The sequence below is a fragment of the Macaca mulatta genome, chromosome 2 (assembly GCF_049350105.2).
Source record: "Macaca mulatta isolate MMU2019108-1 chromosome 2, T2T-MMU8v2.0, whole genome shotgun sequence".
Lineage (NCBI taxonomy): Eukaryota > Metazoa > Chordata > Mammalia > Primates > Cercopithecidae > Macaca > Macaca mulatta.
The window spans coordinates 96,376,233-96,398,878 of NC_133407.1; the positions used below are offsets into that span (position 1 = coordinate 96,376,233).

The 22,646-nt window shown below is 52.4% G+C and overlaps 3 protein-coding genes across 9 annotated transcripts; 1 reads left to right on the forward strand and 2 right to left on the reverse strand.

Moving 5' to 3' along the window:
• Positions 1-18: 18 nt before the first annotated feature.
• ALG3 (ALG3 alpha-1,3- mannosyltransferase) lies at positions 19-7,149 on the reverse strand. 7 transcript variants are annotated; one of them, XM_077991882.1, is made up of 9 exons: positions 6,823-7,149; positions 3,575-3,674; positions 3,330-3,477; positions 3,060-3,220; positions 2,463-2,583; positions 1,372-1,577; positions 1,133-1,211; positions 397-537; positions 19-266 (listed from the first exon to the last, which is right to left on the reverse strand). In XM_077991882.1, exons 2-9 carry the CDS (start codon positions 3,646-3,648, stop codon positions 24-26), a joined length of 1,173 nt encoding a protein of 390 aa, XP_077848008.1. In that variant the 5' UTR covers positions 3,649-3,674; positions 6,823-7,149; the 3' UTR covers positions 19-23. The 7 variants fall into 7 exon arrangements, with proteins under 7 accessions (XP_077848008.1, XP_014986965.2, XP_077848007.1 ...); XM_015131479.3 differs by lacking the exon at positions 6,823-7,149 and adding an exon at positions 6,376-6,556 and having other exon boundaries at positions 397-541; positions 1,135-1,211; XM_077991881.1 differs by lacking the exon at positions 6,823-7,149 and adding an exon at positions 6,376-6,556.
• A 14-nt stretch (positions 7,150-7,163) lies between these two features.
• On the forward strand, positions 7,164-16,930 carry EEF1AKMT4 (EEF1A lysine methyltransferase 4). Its single transcript, XM_015131481.3, has 3 exons — positions 7,164-7,488; positions 15,663-15,946; positions 16,463-16,930. Exons 1-3 carry the CDS (start codon positions 7,293-7,295, stop codon positions 16,748-16,750), a joined length of 768 nt encoding a protein of 255 aa, XP_014986967.3. The 5' UTR covers positions 7,164-7,292; the 3' UTR covers positions 16,751-16,930.
• A 1,378-nt stretch (positions 16,931-18,308) lies between these two features.
• On the reverse strand, positions 18,309-19,454 carry CAMK2N2 (calcium/calmodulin dependent protein kinase II inhibitor 2). Its single transcript, NM_001193366.2, has 2 exons — positions 19,286-19,454; positions 18,309-18,391 (listed from the first exon to the last, which is right to left on the reverse strand). The coding sequence occupies exons 1-2, from the start codon at positions 19,452-19,454 to the stop codon at positions 18,321-18,323; spliced, it is 240 nt and encodes a 79-aa protein (NP_001180295.2). The 3' UTR covers positions 18,309-18,320.
• Between the last annotated feature and the right edge of the window lie 3,192 nt (positions 19,455-22,646).

Sequence of the window (22,646 nt, forward strand, 5' to 3'; positions counted from 1 at the left end):
AAGTAGGTTGCACAGAGGTGGACTTAGCAAGGTTTATTTGGAAGGGCACAGAGTCCATCCCACCCCAGGTCCTGAGAGTGGACTGGAGGGAAAGGGGTGGATTTCAGTGAGCTTTCTTGCTGTGTTGGGTGCTCTTGGGGAAAGGCTGCAGGCCCAGCCAGAGCTGCAGCAGGATGACAGCATGGCATACATGCAGGGCAGCAGAGCTGCAGGATGTGGAGGGGTATGTGTTCCAGGAGAGCTCGATGAGCCCCAGCACCAACAACCTGGAGATGAGAAACAGGCTCCACGTTTTATCCAGTTTCAAGGCCTGCAGACCAGCAGCATGCCCTAGACATAAACCCCCAACAGGAACTCCCTATCCCTTCCCACTCCCCAGATTGTCCCAGCTGGTACCTGAGCAGGTGTGTGAGCCAGCGTGCAGGCGTGGCCCACAGGAGGTAGGGCAGTGTGTGGAAATACCAGACATAGAACTGGTAGTGGAGGGAGCGGCTGAAGCAGATGCCAATGAAGTTGGAGGTGAAGAGGGTAGAAACAATCTGTATGCGGCGGTCAAGGCCAAGGGCAGGAGTGTGTGAGTTGGGGGCTATCCCAAAACAGAGGGGCAATAGTTTTTAGGTCACATAGCCCCCCGGCTCTGCCATTCCTTGATGCATGCCTTTGGACAAGTTTATTAACCTCTCTGGATCTGCTCCTCAACCGAATATGGAATATGGAGAGTAATACCTAGGGCCATAAGGCCTTGTAGGTTTGAACCCCTAACGTACTGGCTGTGTGACCTTGGTAAGTTACTTAACCTCATGAAGTCTTATTTTTTCCATCTGTAAAGGAAAATAGTAAATGTAAGTGTACCTCCCTATCTCGGAGTCTCTTGTGAGCTTTAAATGTTAGAACATATGTGAATCTCTTATGATAGTACCAGGGAGAGGTACTTGTAAGAGTAGCTCGTATTTAGAATTAAGAATCAAATATACCTCAATATGTGAAGTGCTCAGCGCAGTGGTGCAGAATAGGACTTCTATGATTGGGGTCCCCTTTCCTCACCCAGGTCACCAGCTGTCAGGGGATACCTGACCAGGACTCTGTCAGCACCTAGAGAGGGCAAGACTTACCTTCCCACAATTTAAAGGATATGGTTAGGTGTAAGGGGCTGGGGTGGAACCTTCCTTTTGGAGGGATCCCTCAGGAGCGACAAGATACTTTCTCCTGTCCTGGGGAAAAGCCATTCAGACAGTTATCAAGCCCCTATTGTGAGTCAAACTCTAGACTCACCCCATGAGTTTAACTGACACTTCCCCCAAGCAGCCCCTAAGGCTTAGGCCCTTCACTCCTTCCCCCAACTCTGCCCACGGCACTACCACCTTTTCTCACCTGTGCCACCTGCAGAGGGCAAACAGCAGGAGCAGGGTGAGGTGGGCAGCCAACAGGGCCAGGTGGAAGGCTCGATGCAGGAAGAGAGCCTCCGGGAGGAAGCGCCAGTTCACTGTCCAGCGGAACAGAAACTGGCGGCCAAGGTCAAAGGAGCGGGACAGGTAGCCGATGGGGTTCTCCAGCAGGAAGGGCAGCCCCAGCACCACCTGAGGGTCGGTGTGATGTCAGCAGAGCTGCCAAGGCCCGTTCCCAATGACCAGCCTTCACGCTACTCATTGAGGGGTGTGGGACTGGGATGTAGGCCTCAGAGGTTCCCCAATTCACACCAGAAATAGCAGGAAAACCACGCCCCCTGCCCCCACCTCAGGCCAGTGCCTGGGGCCAAAGAAGCTCAGGAGGGAAGTCATAACAATGCTTTAAGGTGTGGATTCACCAAGTCATAAGTGGGCAGAGCAAGGAAAGCTCTCAGAAGCCAGGCAGGGTGGCTCATGCCCGTAATCCCAGCACTTTGGGAGGCCAAGGCAGGAGGATTGCTTGAACCCAGGAATTTGAGACCAGCCTGGGCAACCCAGCAAGAACCCATCTCAAAACTTAAAATTACAGGCGGGCAGGTCACAAGGTCAGGAGATTGAGACCATCCTGGTGAACACAGTGAAACCCTGTCTCTACTGAAAATATAAAAAAATTAGCTGGGCGCGGTGGCAGGCGCCTGTAGTCCCAGCTGCTAGGGAGGCTGAGGCAGGAGAATGGCATGAACCCAGGAGGCGGCAGAGCTTGCAGTGAGCGGAGATGGCGCCACTGCACTCCAGCCTGGGCGACAGAGCAAGACTCCGTCTCAAAAAAAAAAAAAAAACAAAAACAAAAAACAAAAAACTTAAAATTAAAAAAATAAAAAGGCTCTCAGAGACCATCAAATGTAATACCCTATTTTACAGCTATGGAAACTATAGCCTAGAGATAGTAGCTTCCTAGCTCAGGATCAACTCCAAAACCCTGTCTCTTGGCTTTGAGGGAGTCTCAAGGATAGATCCCCTCAATCAAGGCAAGTGGCTTCTCCTTGATTAGAAAGAGGAAGGGTGAGGTGGGGGTACCTGAAGGCCAGCACAGATGCCCAGCTTGGGGAGGGCCCCACGGAAGCCAAACTGCGTGAGGAGAAGAAACAGTAACCCAGGGGCGAAGAGGAGCACATTCATCTTCACAGAGACTGCCAGGCTGGGGTAAGCAGGGGAGAGGAAGGGTGGAGATCAGCTCCAAGGCCGTGCACACAACACCCAAAGACATACCTCCCACCATCACCACAGCAACCTCCTCCTGCCGCCACGCCAGCAAACTCCAGGATGGGACCTACACTCACAACTGTTGAAGGGAAGAGCCTGGAGTAGGCAGGGGCCAGATACATAGTCTCTATGCCTACTATATGCAAATAAGCATAAACTAAGTATTTAGAATGTGAAGGACTAATTCCAACAATGAATGCTGTCTGGGAGGAAGACAGGATGGAAAGAGGTCATGTGTGTATGTGGGGGGATGGCAGGGCAGAAACTTTCTATATATCCTGGACTGGCTTTGTAGAGCCCTGAGTGGCCCACGCTGTCTTGGCTACTCCTTTACTCCCTCTGCTGCAGGAAATTGGGAAGAGATGGAAATGCAGAAAATGAGAGAGGGGACCAGAAGGAAGAGGTGTTGACCTGAAAAAGCAGCAGCCCCAGCCCCAGCGCTGGGCCAACAGGAAGTTGATACTGAGGAAGAGCAGCACCATAGCCACTGGGTCATTGAAGAGCCGCAGCACAAAGATGGAGTGGACACGGTAAGAGGCGCAGCACATGAAGAAAAAGACGAAGGGAGGTACCTAAAGGGTGAACACAGTAAGGAACAAGGTCAGCTCAGCAAGCCTGAGCCATCCCCACCACCCAGCCCTCCCAGGCTGGGGACCTCTAGCCCCGGTAGCATGGATTCACCTTGCAGGTCTGGTGATAGATCAAGAAAACAAGCAGCAAGGTGGCCAGGTAGAGCACAGCAAAGATGTTCTGGGCCATGCGGATGTCAGTGCCTCGGCCAGTGGCATAGTACAGCCCCATAAAGATGTACACGAAACCAGCTGGGTACCTGGAAGATGAGAGAAAATGTGAGCCTGGGTCAGGCCACACAGACTAGTACCTAACCAGCCCCTCACATCCTCCCTGAACTTCCTGACCCCACTCACACAAGTGGTCCGGTGTCACCCTGCAGTTGGGTATAGTCATAGGTACCATTGATGACGCCTTCTACCTGGGCCATGTATGCCTTCCAGTCAATCTCTGTGTCTGGAAGAAGACAAGATGATCTGGTTACTTCTGAGTCTAGAACTTGTCTGCCACCCTCCCCATGCCTCCAGACCATCAAAACACAGACTTTCAGCCAATTCCCAGGGCTTCACTACCTCTTAATCTAACTCTTTATCTGACATTCTCTGGGTGAGCCCAGGCATCTCAAACTCAACATTTCTGTAAGTGAACTCGTGATCTTTCCTCCCACTCCAATCTACTCCCCTTCCTGGGTTCCACAGATGTCACCACTGACCTCTTAGCTACCAGGTCACGAACCTGAGTAATATCTTTGATACTCCCTCCTCTCTCATTTCCAACCCTTCATCACCAAGTTCTGCCTGCTCCTCACCATAAATATTTCTATCTCATCCTTCTCTGCTACTACATACTTGGAGCCTAAAGTAATCTCTAGCCCCAGTGATTATATAATAGCCTGCTAATTAGGCCCCTGACTTCTACTTTTACCCTACTACGATGTATTTTCCACCTTGTACACCAAAGAGTTCTTCCTGAAATACAAATCATAACAGGCCTCTGCTTAAAACCTCTCAATGATTTCCCAAGACCCTTAAGATAAAGAAAACTCTGTATTATTCCCCTTTTTAGAAAGGGAGCTTAAGAATTAATTAGGTTAAGTGACTGGCTTAAGATAATTGAGCTAGGATGGTGGAGTTGGGATTGAAGCTTGCAGGGTCCTAGGTTCTTAATTATCATGCTGTCTTCTTAACAAAGCTTTCCAATTTCTTCATGATCTGGTCTCAATTTCTGCATTCCCATCTCTTACTACTCTCTTCACTTGATTTCTATACTCCAGCTCTAAAAAAATTATTTCAGTTCCTCAAAGGAACCAGGCTTTTTTTTTTTTTTTTTTTTTTTTTTTTTTTGAGACAGAGTCTTACTCTGTCACCCAGGCTGGAGTGCAGTGGCACGACCTCAGCTCACTGCAACCTTCGCCTCCTGGGTTCAAGTGATTCTCCTGCCTCGGTCTCTCAAGTAGCTGGGACTACAGGTGTGTGCCACCATGCCTGGGTAATTTTTAAGTTTTGTATTTTTAGTAGAGATGCAGTTTCACCATGTTGGCCAGGCTGGTTTTTGTTGTTGTTGTTGTTTGTTTTCTTTTGAGACAGAGTCTCACTCAGCCACCCAGGATGGAGTGCAGTGGTGCGATCTCAGCTCACCACAACCACTATCTCCCCGGTTCAAGCAATTCTTCCGTCTCAGCCTCCCAAGTAGCTGGGATTACAGACACCTGCCATCATGCCCAGCTAATTTTTCTATTTTAGTAGACACAGGGTTTCACCATGTTGGCCAGGCTGGTCTTGAACTCCTGACCTCAGGTGATCCGCCCGCCTCGGGCTCCCAAAGTGCTTGGATTACAGGCGTAAACCACCGTGCCCAGCCAGGCTGGTCTTTTAACTCCTGGCCCCAAGTGATCCGCCCACCTCAGCCTCCCAAAGTGCTGGGATTACAGGCATGAGCCACCGTGCCCACTCTAACTAGAGAGTTTCTGTTTTTTTTTTTTTTTTTTTTTTTGACACGGAGTCTCACTCTGTCACCCAGGCTGGAGTACAGTGGCACAATCTTGGCTCATTGCAATCTCCGCCTCCCAGGTTCAAGCGATTCTCCTGTCTCAGCCTCCCGAGTAGCTGGGATTACAGGCATGTGCCACCACCCCCGGCTAATTTTTATATTTTTAGTAGAGATGGAGTTTCACCATGTTGGCCAGGCTGGTCTCAAACTCCTGACCTCAGGAGATCACTCACCTAGGCCTACCAAAATGCTGGGATTACAGGCCTGCGCTCCCGCACCCGGCCTAACTGGATATTTTTAATAGAGGATCCTCTGCCCAGAGCACTCCTTCCCCTCACCTTTTCCTTCTTTCCTTAACTAGCTAGTTCCTACCTTCCTTCAAGGGTGGCTCTATGAAGCCTTTGCTGACTCCTCCAATCTGGTTTAAGTGACTTCCTATGCCCTTTATGGCATTCTGTCTTACTACCATGATGAATACGATGCATTATCATTGCCTGCTAACTTATTGTCCAGACCGGAGTTAGAAATGCATCTCTTATTCACCACTGTACCTCTCTCTGGTAATATAGTAAGCACTAAATAAATATTTAGTGCATATAATAAGCACTAAATAAATATTTGTTGAATTAAGAGTCTTTAGCAAGAAAGTCAAGTGCCTTAAGCCTAGAGTATAGTTTCAGCCTGGAAAAGAGTAGCCAATAGTGCCTAATGGACTCAAGTGGTCACAAAATGCCATCATTGAGAAGGGACGTTCAAAGATCACAGAACTGAATACATGGAAAAAGCTGAGATTCAGGAGGAGACCTGAGGTGTCCAAAGCCACAGAGAAAAGCAGCAACAGCAGCAATACAACAATTTTGGCTCAAATCTGACTTCTAAGCTAGTTCGCAGGCTGTAAGTTCAGTGCAGAAGGCCAATCTCTAGGGTATCCACCTCTGCCATGCGGGCAGATTAAGATCCGGTTTCTGTAGAGCAGGCTTGGAGCTCAGGTAAGGGATATGTATGGGTTTGCAATTGATGAGTGAGTGGATACAGAGTCTGGTTTTGAGTTCCAGGTCTGAGATCCAGTTTGGGTCGCGGGTTCAGGTCTCCCTCCCTCCCCTCCCCTCCCCTCCCCCTCGGCGCACTCACATGCCACCCTGTGAATGACCCAGAAGGTGATGCCCACCTCCGCCAGGCAGAGGCAGGCGGCCACCAGCAGCGTGTAGCGCGGCTCCCGCAGCAGCAGGCGCCGCTCTTGCCAGGCGCGCTGCAGCCATTGCTTGCAGAGTCCCGCTGCCTGGGCCGCGGAACCGGACCGTCCGCGTTTCCGCAGCCCAGCGGCCATCTTAACGGTGCACCGCTTGTGTGGGCCCACCACCCGCGGAAACCCGAACCTTCGACACTTAGGTTCCGCTTCCCGCGCCTGGCGTCCCACCAGGCTAAGCGCCGATCCGGGTAGCCAGTCTTCATTTACTCCACTAAAATGTAATTTTTCCTCTACATTTGTCTCCTCTGATGCACTCCACGCTCCATAGGAGCAGGAACAATGTCTTACTCCTCAGTTTATACCCAGCCCTAGGTACACAGGCGCTAATTTAGAACGAATGTCCAGAAAAGCAACATTCCTGCCTACCTCCGCTACAGTCCCTGAAGCCAACATTCTACTTCGCTTACGCTGGGAACATCTGTGTTCATGCTGTCTCTCCAGGAGGGCAAAGCCCCTGTTCGCGCCCCTCCTGCCTCTGCTTAGAGCCTTCCGGATGCTGAGAAAAATGAACCTTTCACTGATTTTCAGACTTCCTAATAAAAGTAATTCACATTGAAAATATGAGAGGACGCAGTGATGAGCCCACGTGAGTCTGACACCATGAATGCAGCTCTAGGAAATGAGTTGGCAATACAGCCGGAGGATTCAGGGTCTGGACGATGGTTTTCCCAGCCGGAGGATTGTTCAAAGAGCGCTTAGTAAAGGACGGAAGTTCCACGTGTTTGTGTTGAGCAACTGCAGGTGGTGGGCGGAGACACCAGGGCCCAGCCTTCTGCATCCTGCCGTCCGTATTGGCTGAAGGGCCGGCGGCTCTGGCAGTCCCCGCGGTTGAGAGCATGGCTTCTCCAGGGGCCGGTAGAGCGCCGCCGGAGTTACCGGAGCGGAACTGCGGGTACCGCGAAGTCCAGTACTGGGATCAGCGCTACCAAGGCGCAGCCGATTCTGCCCCCTACGATTGGTTCGGGGACTTCTCCTCCTTCCGTGCCCTCCTAGAGCCGGAGCTGCGGCCCGAGGACCGTATCCTTGTGTTAGGTGGGTAATCCCGGCGCGGCCCCGCCAGGTAGAGCTGGCAGGACCGGCGCCGCGCGGGCTTGGCCCGGTCCGCTTTCCTCCCGCCTGTCTACCCTCTTGGAGGACGCCTGAGTTGGGACGCGAGATCCAGCTCCTTCAGAGTCCCGGCTGTATTTAGTCAAGGCAAATAGAGTAAGAGATTGTCGGTCCCGGGGCCCTCGGGAGAAAGACACCCCCTCAGGGTTTGAACGTGGGGGGTACCCAAGAAGACCGTGTCCGGACCCTCGGGAGGCAGGCAGCCTTGGGGACCGAATTGCTCAGAGGACCTAGTTCAAGTCCTATCGCTAATTGACTTCTGTAACTTAGGACAAGTCATGAACCGGTTCTGAGCTTTAGATTCAGTTCTAGAAATGGGACTGCGAGTTCACATCGGAGGCGGCACGCGCAGGCACCTCGAGAATAATGCCCAGTGCTTTTCTTTTTACTCCTGGGCACTGGGAGCCAGAGTCATCTAGAGAGAGTCCTATCTGAAACTTGGTCCTATGCCTTAGAGAGTGAGAACAGCACCCTCTAAGGGTGGAGGGGAGATTGCCGCCCAGGGTGATGCGATTCCCCAAAGGGAAGACGTGCTGGAGGAAAGGTAGGGCTCTGGGGTGTTCGGCTGTCCTCTTGAGGTTCTCTCCTACTGTCAACCTTGGAGGCGCTAGTAAAGTTTGAATGAGCAACAGGTTTTCTTCCAATTGTCGTTTTTACTTTGCTCTTTGTAAAAGCCTTTTTGTATGTTTAAGTGACGTCTTTAATAAATAAAAGATATATGTAATATAGTACATATGTAAGGTATAAATAACAAATCTAATGTGTGTGTCTATTCCACTCAGTTTGAGAAATAGAACATTACTAGGGATAGAAAAAAAGTATAATTTAGTGGTTAAGAACTAGACTGGGCGCGGTGGCTCACGCCAGTAATCCCAACACTTTGGGAGGCCAAGGCGGGCGGATCACCTGAGGTCGGGAGTTCGAGATCAGTCTGACCAACATAGAGAAATGCCATCTCTACTAAAAATACAACAGATTAGTCGGGTGTGGTGGCACATGCCTGTAATCCCAGCTACTTGGGAGGCTAAGGCAGGAGAATCACTTGAACCCGGGAGGTGGAGGTTGTGGTGAACCAAGATCGTGCCATTGCACTCCAGCCTGGGCAAGAAGAGCAAAACTCCATCTCAAAAACAAAACAAAATAAAACAAAAAGAACCTGGACTGTGGGCTGGGCTCACGGTTCACGCTCGTAATCCCAGCACTTTGGGAGGCCAAGGTGGAAGGATCACTTGAGTGCAGGAGCTCAAGACCAGCCTGGGCAACATAGTGAGATCCCATCTCTACAAAAAATTTAGGTCAGAGTGGTGGCTTATGCTTGTAATCACAACACTTTGGGAGACCAAGGCGGGTGGATCATTTGAGGTCAGGAGTTCAAGATCAGCCTGGCCAACATGGTGAAACCCTGTCTCTACTAAAAATACAAAAATCAGCCAGGTGTGGTGGCACGTGCCTCTAATCCCAGGTACTTGGAAGGCTGAGGCAGGAGAATTGCTTGAGCCCAGGAGGTGAAGGTTGCGGTGAGCCAAGATTGCACCACTCCACTCCAGCCTGGGCAACAGAGTGAGACCCTGACTCAAAAAAAAAAAAAAAATTAAAAATTAGCTGGGTATGGTGGCCTGTGCCCATAGTCCCAGCTACTCAAGAGGCTGAGGCAGGAGGATCATTTGAGCCAGGAGATCCAGGCTGCAGTGAACTGTGATGGCTCCACTGGGCTTCAGCCTAGGTGACAGAATGAGACCCTGTCTCAAAACAAAGCAAAACAAAAAACAAACAAAAAACCATCTTGGACTCTAGAGGCAGTGAATGATGTTGGAATCTTGGCTCAGCTTTTACTGGCTGTGTAATCCTGGACAAAATACTTGAATTTCTGTGCTTCCATTTTCTCAACCTTAAAAACATAAGCATATTTATTAATTGGGCTTTAAGATGATTAAATGAGCATGAAGTATACCTAAAACAATGCCTGGCAAAATGAAAAGTATATTCAAGGTTCTCTGTGTGGTCCTCCTAAAACCCCTTCTCCCCACAAGTAAACACTTTCTTGAATCTGTGATTTTAAACCATTGCACTTATTTATCAATTTACCATAGATCTATGTTTTCTCAAGCTTTAGTGTGTATCAAAATTGCCTGGAGAGCTACATTGCACTGTGAGATTCTAATTCCAGGGATGGTCTAATGTGGGTCTCAGGAATCTGTATGTTCAACAAGCTTCACAGCAGATTCTTTTTTTTTTTTTTTTTTTTTTTTTTTTGAGACGGAGTCTCGCTCTGTCGCCCAGGCTGGAGTGCAGTGGCGCGATCTCGGCTCACTGCAAGCTCCGCCTCCCGGGTTCACGCCATTCTCCTGCCTCAGCCTCCCGAGTAGCTGGGACTACAGGCGCCCACAACCGCGCCCGGCTAGTTTTTTGTATTTTTAGTAGAGACGGGGTTTCACCGTGGTCTCGATCTCCTGACCTTGTGATCCGCCCGCCTCGGCCTCCCAAAGTGCTGGGATTACAGGCGTGAGCCACCGCGCCCGGCCTCACAGCAGATTCTTATGCTGGTGATTGGCAGAGTAACACTGCCTTAAAATCTACTTGATCGGTTTTTCACCAAACTGATGCTTTAAAAAAAATCTGCGCCAGGTGCGGTGGCTCAAGCCTGTAATCCCAGCACTTTGGGAGGCCGAGATGGGTGGATCACGAGGTCAGGAGATCGAGACCATCCTGGCTAACACGGTGAAACCCCGTCTCTACTGAAAATACAAAAAACTAGCCGGGCAAGGTGGCGGGCACCTGTAGTCCCAGCTACTCGGGAGGCTGAGGCAGGAGAATGGCATGAACCCGGGAGGCGGAGCTTGCAGTGAGCTGAGATCCGGCCACTGCACTCCAGCCTGGGTGACAGAGCGAGACTCCGTCTCAAAAAAAAAAAAAAAAAAAAAAAAAAAATCTGCTTGACTGGGAACTGTCCTTTTCTGGATAGGAAGGGCAAAAAGTCTAAAAACCAAAAGGGGAATTTCTAGAATGGCCAAGATGTAAGAACAGGACCCACAACTTGGGGAATACTCTACATTACATTCCACCTCAACAAACTTAAGTTGAATGCCTGATAAGAGCCAGAGAACGTGCTGGGCCCTTTCTGACTTACTTAATCCTTATAACAATCCCTAAAGGCAAGTCAAAAGTATTAAGAGACTTACTCTAGGCTAGGGGTCTGTAAACTTTTTTTGAAAATGGCCAAACAATAATTTAGGCTTTGCAGGCTACACAGTCTCTTTTACAATGACTCGGTTCTGCTGTTGTAGTGGAGAAGCAGCTACAGATAATACAAAAGTGAATGAAGGCCGGGCGGGATGGCTCATGCCTGTAATCCCACCACTTTGGGAGGCTGAGGCGGGCGGATCATCTGGGTCAGGAGTTCCAGAGCAGTCTGCCCACCACGGTGAAACCCCGTTTCTACTAAAAATATAAAAATCAGCTGGGTATGGTGGCAGGCACCCTTATTCCCAGCTACTGCGGAGGCTGAGGCAAGAGAATTGCTTGAACCAGGGAGTCGGAGGTTGCAGTGAGCGGAGATTGTGCCACTGTACTCCAGCCTGGGTGACAGATTGAAACTCCATCTCAAAAAAAAAAAAAAAAAAAAGTGAATGAGAATAGCCATGTATCAATATAACTTTACAAAAACAGGTGGCAAGCTGCATTTGGCAACCCCTGCCACTCACTGTCTTAGATTGAGTTCCCCAGAAGCAAATCCTGAGATGAGGATTCATGTCCAAGTTACTTGTTAGGAATGTGCTCCCAGGAGAATTGGTAAGAGCTAGAGGGAACAGGGAAAGGAAAGAAGCGAAGTTTCCCTGAAGGTTGTTTCAGGCTGAAGAGTCACAGATGTACACCATTAGAAGCAAACACACACCAAAACCTAGGGATATAAAAATTAAAATGGGTAAAAAGACTCCCAGAGCATCTAGTCAGAACACTGACAGTGTCCACTACTGTCATGCAGCAAGTAAGTGAAGTAAGTGTGCTTTGTGACACCACACAGATGGGTGTAGGGAGGCACCTAGAACTCTTAAAACTGGTAAAATGACTACATTGTGAATTATAGCCTTATGGTTATATCGACATAGCTAACAATGGGATGTCACAACTGAAGGTGAGTGGGCCTCTTGAAAACTGGGAGGCAGTTGAACACAGTGGTTTCAGAGCTCTGGCTCTGGAGCAATAGAGACCTGTGTCCAAATTCTGGCTCTTCCACTGACTATGTGACCTTGAGAAAGTTTCTTACCACTTTCCTCAATTTTCTCATGGAGAAAATGGGAATGGTAATAATAGTATCTTTTTTTTTTTTTTTTTTTTTTAGACAGAGTCTTGTTCTGTTGCCCAGACTGGAGTGCAGTGGTGCAATCTTGGCTTACTGCAACCTCCGCTCATGGGTTCCAGTGATTCTCCTGCCTCAGCCTCTCGAGTAGCTGGGATTACAGGTGCCCACCATCACGCCTGGCTAATTTTTGTATTTTTAGTAGATGGGGTTTCACCATGTTGGTCAGGCTGGTCTGCAACTTCTGACCTCAAGTGATCTGCCCACCTTGGCCTCCCAAAGTGGTGGGATTACAGGCATGAGCCACCGTGCCCAGCCAATAGTATCCTTTATATGGCTCTACTATGAAAGTAAACTGAAATAATTCTTATAAATGCTTAACATAGTACCTGGTGTTCAATGACTGTTAGCTATTATTATTTTTATTGAAAATGGGAATCAGAGAAGCAGTTTATCCAGGACTGTTCAGAGAACAGAGTACCCTGTGGGAGGACTCGTGTGTCTGGTCCCTATGGCTAAAATATCCTCATAGCAAATGAATATATATGAATGGCTGGCCCCACTTGGCTGTTATTGTGCTTTTCTGATTTGCTGTGCTTGCTTGACTTCATGCTCTGTAGGAATCTTCTTCTTGTTTTTTTAGAGACAGGGTATTGCTCTGTCCCCAGGCTGGAGTGCAGTGGTGTGATCTTGGCCCACTGCAGCCTCTTGAACTCCTATGCTTAAGGGATCCTTTGGAATCTTTTGATCATAATCAAAAATTAATTTGGAAGCGGCCAGGCATGGTGGCTCATGCCTGTAATCTCAGCACTTTGAGAGGCTGAGGCGGGCAGATCACGAGGTCAGGAGATGGAGACCATCCTGGCTAACACGGTGAAACCCCGTCTCTACTACAAAAAATACAAAAGAAATTAGCCAAGCACCTGTAGCCCCAGCTACCCAGGTAGCTGAGGCAGGAGAATAGCGTGAACCCGGGAGGCAGAGCTTGCAGTGAGCTGAGATCGGGCCACTGGACTCCATCCTGGGCGACAGAGTGAGACTCCGTCTTAAAAAAAAAAAAAAAAATTAATTTGGAATCAATTTGACTTCCAATTTAGATTTCCTATAAAGAGAAAAGGGACTGGCCAGAGGATTCAACTCCAGTCTCCATGATGGCTATTTTTCTTGTTATAAGTTAGTAAATTGGCATTCTGGCTTATATTTCAGTCTCTTGGTGTTGAGTTAGGATCCACACAGCTCTGGGCCCTCATGTGATGTATTCTTGGATATGGATAAATTCTCCAAGGCTCTACTTCCCTCAGGCTCCACTTTGGAAGGCAGTGGCTTTCCCAAGCCCCTTCTTACTTGCTGGCCCCAAATCTCTGAGTCAACAGAATCAAAAGTCACTGCTTGTAAGCATGACTGCCCCAGTGGTCAGCTTTTGTTCCCCCTTCACCTTTGGTAAAGTTCTCTTGGAAGATGCCATCCTGTGCTAAGGAGAACAAAGGAAGGAAATCTGGATTTGTCCACAGTTTGGCAGAGCTCTACAGGTATATGAGGTCAGGTGTGGGGGTAATGAAGGGATTGTGGGTCAGCAAACCCAGTGGGATTTCAGCCTGGAACTAAGTCAGGTTCTGCCACCCTTACCCCCATCCCATGTGCTGTATCTACCAGGGCTTTTTGTGGCTTCAACTTTGGGAAGCACGTGTTGGTTTCTCCTAGGCAAGATAGTTTTCCTTGAGCCCCAGGGCTTGAAGAGGAACATGAGAAGGGGCAGCTGGGGAGCAGCCAGCTGCTTCTGGGTATGTTGTCCAGGTGCCAAACCCTGATAGATTAGGGCTATCCCAACTGCTGATCCTGTGATCCTCTTAGGGAGGCAAGTGGGGATTAAAGGAAACCTAATCCCAAGAGCTGAAGATCCCCAGCCTGGGGCTGCTCCCAGCTGGGACTGGCCATAGGAGGGCCTAGAAGAGGCCACTGGATCTTCTAAGGAAGTCATGCCCTTTGGACTATAGATCCACATCCACTCCTCTCACCTCTATCCCTTCTCCATCCTGACCCTACCCACTTTGGGACTGCTTTCCAGGCACTTCCCACCAGAGTGTTGGGAACTTGTCAAGACTCCGTTTTTCAAGACTTTGCTTGGTTGTCACCTCCCTGGAAACTCTTGGCTGACTCACCTGAGGTGAGGTCCAGACCCTCCTGCGTACTCTCACAGCCTGTCCCTATTGAAACACTCATCATGTTCTGCAGCAACTGTCTGATTACACATTTGTTCCTCCTACTGGAGCAGGAGCTCCTTGAGGACAGGGACATTTATTCATTGGCAGAGCCTAATATGTAGTGCTCAATACATATGTTAAGAATTGCAGCCAGGTGTGGTGGCTCGTGCCTATAATTCCAGCACTTTGGGAGGCCGAGGCAGGTGGATCACCTGAGGTCAGGACCAGCCTGACCAGCGTGGTGAAACACTGTCTCTACTAAAAATACAAAATTAGCTGGGCGTGGTGGTGCGTGCCTGTAATCCCAGCGACTCAGGAGGTTGAGGCAGGAGAATTGCTTGAACCCGGGATGCAGAGAGCCAAGATTGCGCCACTGCGCTCCAGCCTGGGCAACAAGAATGAAACTCTCTCTCAAAAAACAAAACAAACCAAGCAAACAAACAACAAAAAAATATCGCAAGGAAGTGATTGGCTCCACTGTGTGTCCCCACCTAGTTTCCCCTTCACTTGTTAATTCTGTTTTGGAAAACAAAGTAGAATAACCCCTAACATGAAGCCTTCCCAGGGTTGATACCTTCTAAGGTTTTCTAAGAGGCTGGGGATTAGGATAATGCTAACTTATATCATTATTATGCTACCAATGATGTTGCGGTCCTAATGATACCAGTATTATCCCCATTTTGAATTTGAGGAAACTGAGGCTCAAAGAATTGAATGATTTGCTGTGGCTGTGTGACTAGGAATATCAGAACCTTAATCTCTGAACTCCTAACTTTAGAGCTCCTTCAGCTACTCTACAGCTCTTAGTTCTTTTCTTTTCTTTCTTTTTTTTTTTTTTTGAGACGGAGTTTCGCTCTTGTCACCCAGGCTAGAGTGCAATGGCATGATTTTGGCTCACTGCAACCTCCGCCTCCTGGGTTCAAGCGATTCTCCTGCCTCAGCCTCCCGAGTAGCTGGGATTACAGGCATGTGCCACCAAGCCTGGCTAATTTTGTATTTTTAGTAGAGATGGGGTTTCTCCATGTTGGTCTTGAACTCCTGACCTCAGATGACCCGCCCTCCTCAGCCTCCCAAAGTGCTGGGATTATAGGCGTGAGCCACCACGCCCGGCCCCTAGTTCTTAGTTGTTAAGTTTAATGCATCACATCCTTCATATGGCCTAGGTATTATTATCTTCATTTTTCTGAATAGGATATCCAAGTTTTAGCCAGGCATGGTGGCACACACCTGTAATCCCAGCTCCTCGGAAGACTGAGGCAGGAGAATCACTTGAACCCGGGAGGTGGAGGTTGCAGTGAGCCGAGATTGTGCCTCTGTACTCCAGCCTGGGCGACATCTCAAAAAAAAAAAAAAAAAAAATCCATGTTTCTAGTATTTAAACAACTTGTTCCAGCCCACACAGCTAGGAGTGAGAGAGCCAGGGTTTGCACCCAGGCCTGTGTGATTCCAAGGCTTGTGCTTTTTCTGCACTCTACCACCTCCTCTCAGTACTGGAGGGTTTGGACTGAGAGAAAACGGGGCCAAGAGTGGATAGATATTCAGGGGGAGGTGAGAACCAAAACTAACGTAGCTCTTTTGCCACCCATCCCCTCCCACCCCAGGTTGTGGGAACAGTGCCCTGAGCTATGAGCTGTTCCTTGGAGGCTTCCCTGATGTGACCAGTGTGGACTACTCGTCAGTCGTGGTGGCTGCCATGCAGGCTCGCTATGTCCATGTGCCGCAGCTGCGCTGGGAGACCATGGATGTGCGGAAGCTGGACTTCCCCAGTGCTTCTTTTGATGTGGTGCTCGAGAAGGGCACACTGGATGCCCTGCTATCTGGGGAACAAGATCCCTGGACCGTGTCCTCTGAAGGTGTCCATACTGTGGACCAGGTGTTGAGTGAGGTGAGGGAGCAACGAGACAGGAAGGCAGATCAATAGGTGGGGCTGTGGGGTTGAGGTTTCATGGGACTGGAAGAAATCAGAAGCCAGAAGCATGTTTTGGAACAAGTAGTGGGTTGCCCTCAGGAGTGTGGCTCTCTGAAGGAAGGGAAGGGTTAAGCGGGGTCGAGATTATAGAGGTGACTGGAATAGCCAGGCTCACAAAGGCTGATGTGTGGCTACCAGGTTGCCATAGGGATGCGGTAGCCAGGTTCCTGATGGGTGACAGAGACTGCCAAGGTGAGCAGTTATAGGAAAGTGGTGCCCCGGTACCTGATATCACTCCTATACCCCTCCCTGAATAGAATATAGCCCTAATCCCAAGGAATGACTGGGGCAGAGAAAGTGGCTCACTCTTTGCCTGAGCTACAGATGAGGGGTGGTTCCTGAGGTTTGACTGGGAGGGCATCTGGAGCAGTACTGACCTTTGAGAACCTGAAGATCCACTTCTCACCAATGGCTTCTGTGTCTGCCTTGCAGGTGAGCCGCGTGCTGGTCCCTGGAGGCCGGTTCATCTCAATGACTTCTGCTGCCCCCCACTTTCGGACCAGACACTATGCCCAAGCCTGTTATGGCTGGTCCCTGAGGCATGCTACCTATGGCAGCGGTTTCCACTTCCATCTCTACCTCATGCACAAGGGCGGGGAGCTCAGTGTGGCCCAACTGGCTCTGGGGGCCCAAATCCTCTCACCCCCCAGACCACCCACCTCACCCTGCTTCCTTCAGGATTCAGATAATGAGGACTTCCTTAGTGCCATTCAGCTCTGAGGCCAGAGCATGGTCCACCCTTCCTGCCATTCTGCCCTGGGCTCCTCAGGTAGTTGGAATTCCTGACTCAGGACTTGGGGTTGGGTCCAAGGTGCTTACATCCCAGGGGCCTCATGCCTAAGATAGAGGGTGGGAGCGAACCCACATGAACCAATACAGCCCATCTCCAACTAGATCCCAGATTTCTTGCTTCTTTCTTGGGTTCCTCAGTTCTCTTCTGGGTTCCCCAACGTCCTCTGCCACCACACCAAGCCAGCAGTGATGCATCCCCTGGGGCAAAGCTCAGCATAACCCCTCTGCACACCAGCCAGCCTGGAGACCTTTGTCCCTGGGGCCTGTTACTGATCCTCATCTAGCCTTGATTTTTCCACAGGAGACTGCAGATTTTGAACCTAGATTGCTTTATGTTTCTCACCCCAGCTCCATCCCGAACACTGGTGACCAGTCCCACCTGGGTTGTATCTGTACCCAAGGAGGCCACATCATAATGATGTTCCCAGGCCAGGCTGGCCTGCCTGTCTTACTTGACAACCATCCCTCACCAGCAACATGCACCTGAGATTCCCAAGTACCTGCCCCTCCTCCCATTTTGGCCTGGCTCCTGAGACCTAAGCAGCGCCACACACACACAGGGAGGTCTGTGTTTATTCACACACTCCTGGTACAGTGAGGATGGAGGAGCATTTACAAAGGGCACCTCTGGGTTGAGAACATCTCCAGGGCCACAGATGTCATCCAGAGGTGCAGAGCAGTCCCCAGTTGGGTTCCCAGGGGCAAGACGCAGGGGTCCAAGGTAAAATCGGATCTGGGCCCTTGGAAGGTGATGATACCTTGGGGAGAAGGGGTCTGCCAGAGAGCCTTCTTGGGTCAGGCCTGGGCAGACTGGCCATGTGGTTGGTAACCGTGTTGGGGGGCTTGTCTCACCCCAGCCTCAACACCCATCCTATCTGCCAGGCGCAGAAGAGCGTGGCCGAGACTGAGGGGAGGGCAGGAACCATGAGCAGAGCCAGTAAACAAAGAGTCGGATATAAAAATACAAATGTGCTGAGGAAGTCCCTTAGAAAGAGGCTGAGGCTGGGGTCACGCCAGACAGGGGTGGGGGTGAGGAACGGCCCGGAGGACTGGGCTCAGGTGGGTAGAAAGCTCATGCAAGTACGCAGCCAAACATCCCTGGCCGCTTGCGGTCCGACACCGGCGGCCGCCCGGTCTGCAGACCAGACTGGCCGGAGGGGGGCGGGGCAGGGGAGCCGTGCGGGAGGGGGCGGGCAGGGGGCTGGGGGCCGCGGGTCTCCGTGTCCGTTCCGGTGTGCGGGGTGGGGCTGCGGCCCGAGGTTTTAAAGTGCATGAGCGCGGCGGCGGGTTCCGGGCGGGTCCGCGCCGCCGCTACCGCGGCCGCCGTGGTGCTGAAGCGGACAGCTCCGGAGTGCCTGGCGGCGGCGGCCGCACGGCCCTGCAGCCCCCGCCCGCGGGCGCCTGGGCCGGGGCGGGGGGCGCCGGCAGCCGCATCGCCGGCCCGCGCTCCTGGCCGCTGCGAGGCTGGGCCCGGAGCCCGCCGCCAGAGCCGGCACGTCTACACTCCGGACGGCGGCTTCTCCCCCATCCCCTTCAGCACGTCGTCTATCCGGTCATCCTCGATCACCACTGCGCAGGGAGAAAGCGCGTCAGCCGCGCGGCCTCGGGGGGCGGCGGCGAGAATAAGCCCCGCGTCCTAGCGTCCCGCGCAGCTACTGCCCGTGGCCCAGCGACGCCCCTCGGAACCCTGCGCTGCTGTGTCCTCCCCGTCCGAACTCTCCTGGAGACCCAACCCGTCGCCAAGCCTCGGTCCCACAGACCCCCTCCCCTCCCGATGGCGGAACGCCCCTCTTCCAAAGGCTCTAGCTATTCTGCCTCCCAGTGCAAGCCCTCCTGACACCTGAGCCTTCCTCCCTCTGAGTTGATCAGAAACCTCTTGCTCATGGAATCCCCCTCTTCAACCTGCACTTCAACAGATCCCCCTCCTCAAATGGGGCTCAAACCGAGTATCCAGCTGGTCCAGCCCTCTCCTCAACCTGAGACCTCTCGCCGCTGGAACCCCTCTTCCGATCCTGGCACCAACAGAGCTCCCCTCCCCATGCAAACAACCAAGACAAGCGGACCCCCGGCCTCCTCCCCTCTCTTGTTAGACGCCCCTCTCGACCCGAAGGTTCTTCGTATTGTCCACCGACTCAGTATTTGATCCCAAAGAATCAGCCCGTTACCCCGTGTTCCCACTTCCAAGCAGCCCCAAATGCCCCGACCGGCCCCTCCCCCTCGCCCGGGTGCCAGGGCTCTGCTTCCAGAGGTGGCGAGCATCGAATCCGGGGCACCGTGTTCCCGGGAGAAGGGAAGAGGGGGACACACACTGCAGCGGGGACCCCCCCTCCAGCCCGGGCCGGAGAGCGGCTGGTGCGCTGGTCTGCGGCAAGAGCTGCGGGCACTCGGCGGGGAACGGCAGCCGGGGGGCGCCCGGCGGAGGGTTTCTGGGTCAGGCGGCGACTCCGGGCCCGGGCCGCGTACCTCGCTTGGCTCGGCCGATCTGGCCCAGCTTGGGGGGTCGCTTGGCCTGGTTGCCCGCGAAGAAGGAGTTGGTGTCCTGCAGGCGGCAGCTGAAGGAGAGGTCGGAGCCCTCGGGGTCTGCGCCGAAGCGGCCCATCTTGTCTTCGCTGTAGGGCAGGATCTCGGACATGGCGGGCGCGGGGTGGGCGCGGGGCGGGAGTGGGACTGCGGCGGGGCGCGGGCGGCGGGCTTGCTGCCGGACCGGCCCTAGCTCAGCAGGGGAGCCGGCGGAAGGATGAAGTCATGCAGCATCCGGGGCTGAGGAGCCAAGCGGGGCCTCCTCCCCCGCGCCTCCGCCTCCCGGGCCGCTGGGCAGGCGGCGGCGGCAGCGGTGGCGGGGACCGGGCGGGGGCGGGGGCGGGGGCGGGGGGCGGGGGTGGCGGCGGCGGCGGCAAGAGCGGAATGACGATGAGCGCCCGACTGCGGCAGAGCACGGCGGGCGGGGCGCGGTAGAGGCGGGGCGGGCACTGGCCAGGGGAAAGAGGCGGGGCCGGGGGCAGGAGCGCGCCCAGCTACCCGGGAGGCCGAGGCAGCTGGAGTGGGAGGTTCCTGCACTGTGGCGGGGAATGACCGGCACGTGGGTCTTGGGGAATAGTACCAGCCAACCCGGCCAGGACCTCGCGGGGAGAGGCGGGACCGGAGCGGGGTGGGATCCAGCCTGGTACTGGAGGAGCTTGGGGGAGGGTCTGACCCCTAGGCTGGAAGAGGCGTGCAAGGGGAACTGGGAGCAGGGGGGCAAAAGCTGACCAGGCGCGTTGGGGCGGGAAGGCGGCCGCAGGGCTGGCAATGGAAAACGGGGAGCGGGAAATGCGTGGGGAGGAGACTCGGGTACAGGGTGACTGGGGAAGGCACGAACCCACAGCGCGGGAAGAGCTCGGGCCAGTGGATGGTGCCCTCGCCGCTGGCGCGCTCTTATACTAGTTGCTCTGCTGGTCTTAAGTAGATATTCAGGGTCTGTGCGTCTCTGACTGCCCGTCTGTGTCTCTTTCTCCACCTTTATATGTGTCAGTCCATCTCTAAGTGTCTGTATCTCGATCTCTGTGCCCCATATCTCTTTCGCTGTGTTATGGCCTTTGTCTATGCCTGTCCCTTAAGTGTCTTTACCTTTCTCTATCTATCTTCATTCTTGGCTCCTGTATCTATGTGCCACAGTATCTCTGTCTCCTGAATCTGGGTATTTCAGTCTCTCCTGGGAGGGGTCTATAGTAACTGGGCCGACGCAGCGCGCACCAGGGCAGACATCCCCAGCCCTAGCCCGGTGGCTGGCGCCGAAATGCGGACTCGAAGAGCCCGCCGCGCCCTGCGGCTCCCCCGGCTCTGGAGTGGTGCGCTCGCAGTGTAGGAGGAATGAATGGCGGCGTCGCGGGGGGCGCCCTGGCTGCTGGTGACGCGGGGAAGCTTGGAGCACCTGAGGACGCGGAGCGCGCCAGTGTGTGCCCTGAGGGAGTGCGGTAGAGATGGAGGGTGCCCCCCGCCCTCGTTGCTTGGGATCACGGGTGAGTTCTCGCCTCACCGACGCGAACATGCCCTCTTCTCCCCTTGCCTCCCGCCCCCACAACCCCCGCCCTGGCTGGCCGTCACCCGCGGCGTCACCTGCTTGCCAGCGCGCAGGAGCTCTGGCGCAATCACTGGCCTTGGGGAAGAGGGGGTGTCTCACATGCGGCGACAGTGACGGCAGCGCTGATAAGGGTAATAATCACTCTGTACGTTCATTCCACACTCCAGGCCGACGCGCTTTCCTTCCTTAATATGGCCAAATAACCAAATCACACAGCTGGTGAGGCTGCCTTGTAGTGGGTCTCCTTCCAACACTTCCTTGCCAGGTGTTAATACCAGGGACAGAGGGACAAAGGCAATGGTGGCTGCCCAGGGAACTGGATGGGGAGGCGTATGCCACAGGATGCCTTGATGCCAGCCTCACTTAAGGCCCCGGGCCTGGGGGCCCATCACTATGAAGCCCTCCTCTGCTCTGTCCTAGTCTCTGGGATGAGGGCCACAGCGGAGGTGGAGGCCCAGCCTGGAGTGAGAGGAGCCCTGAAACTGGAAGGACAATAAAGGTGGAAGATTGGGGTCACTGAAAGAGAATCCAGAAAATTCCACATCCACTGGAAGTTGTCCAGTAATGGGTTCCAATCCTGACTCCCACTTTCTCAGTGACCTTGAACTGAAGGACCCATAATCATGGTTTTAAAAAATTAAGTTTGTACTTAAAACATTTTAGGAGGCCAGGTGCAGTGGCTCACGCCTGTAATCCCAGCACTTTGGGAGGCTGAGGTGGGTGGATCACCTGAGGTCAGGAATTAGAGACCAGCCTGACCAACATGGCAAACTCCTTCTCTACTAAAAATAAAAAATTAAAAAAAAAAAAAGCCAGGTGTGGCACACACCTATAGTCCCAGCTACTTGGGAGGCTGAGGCACAAGAATCGCTTGACCTAGGGTAGCAAAGGTGGCAGTTAGTGGAGATTGGGCCATTGCACTCCAGCCTGGGTGACAGAGCGAGACTCCATCTCAATAAAAGAAAGAAAGAGAGAAAAAGAGAGAGAGAGAAAGGAAGAAAAAAATTGGGGGGAAAATTAAGAAAATCACATAACATCTTTTTTTTATTATTATTTATTTATTTTTTAGATGGAGTCTTGCTCCATTGCGCAGGCTGGAGTGCAATGGCATGATCTCGGCTCACCACAACCTCTACCTCCCAGGTTCAAGCGATTCTCCTGCCTCAGCCTTCCGAGTAGCTGGGACTACAGGCACACGCCACCATGCCCAGCTATTTTTTTTTTTTTTTGAGATGGAGTCTCACTATGTCACCAGGCTGGAGTACAGTGGCACGATCTCGGCTCACTGCAACCTCCACCTCCCGGGTTCAAGCGATTCTCCTGCCTCAACCTCCTGGGTAGCTGGGATTACAGGTGGTGTCACCACGCCCAGCTAATTTTTGTATTTTTAGTAGAGACAGTTTCACCATGTTGGCCAGGATGGTCTCGATCTCTTGACCTCGTGATCCACCTACCTCGGTCTCCCAAAGTGTTGGGATTACAGGTGTGAGCTACTGTGCCCTGCCAATCTTTGTAGTTTTAGTAGAGACAGTTTCACTATGTTGGCCAGGCTGGTCTCAAACTCCTGACCTCGTGATCCACCCGCCTCGGCCTCCCAAAGTGCTGGGATTATAGGCATGAGCCACTGCACCTGGCCTTATAACATCTTTTATATATATATCCTTCTAGTGTTTTCACCATGTGTCTGCATGATATGATATCTCTCTAAGCCCCATATTCTAGTCTGAAGCATGGGGGTGATAAAACCTACTTATTAAGGAAAGT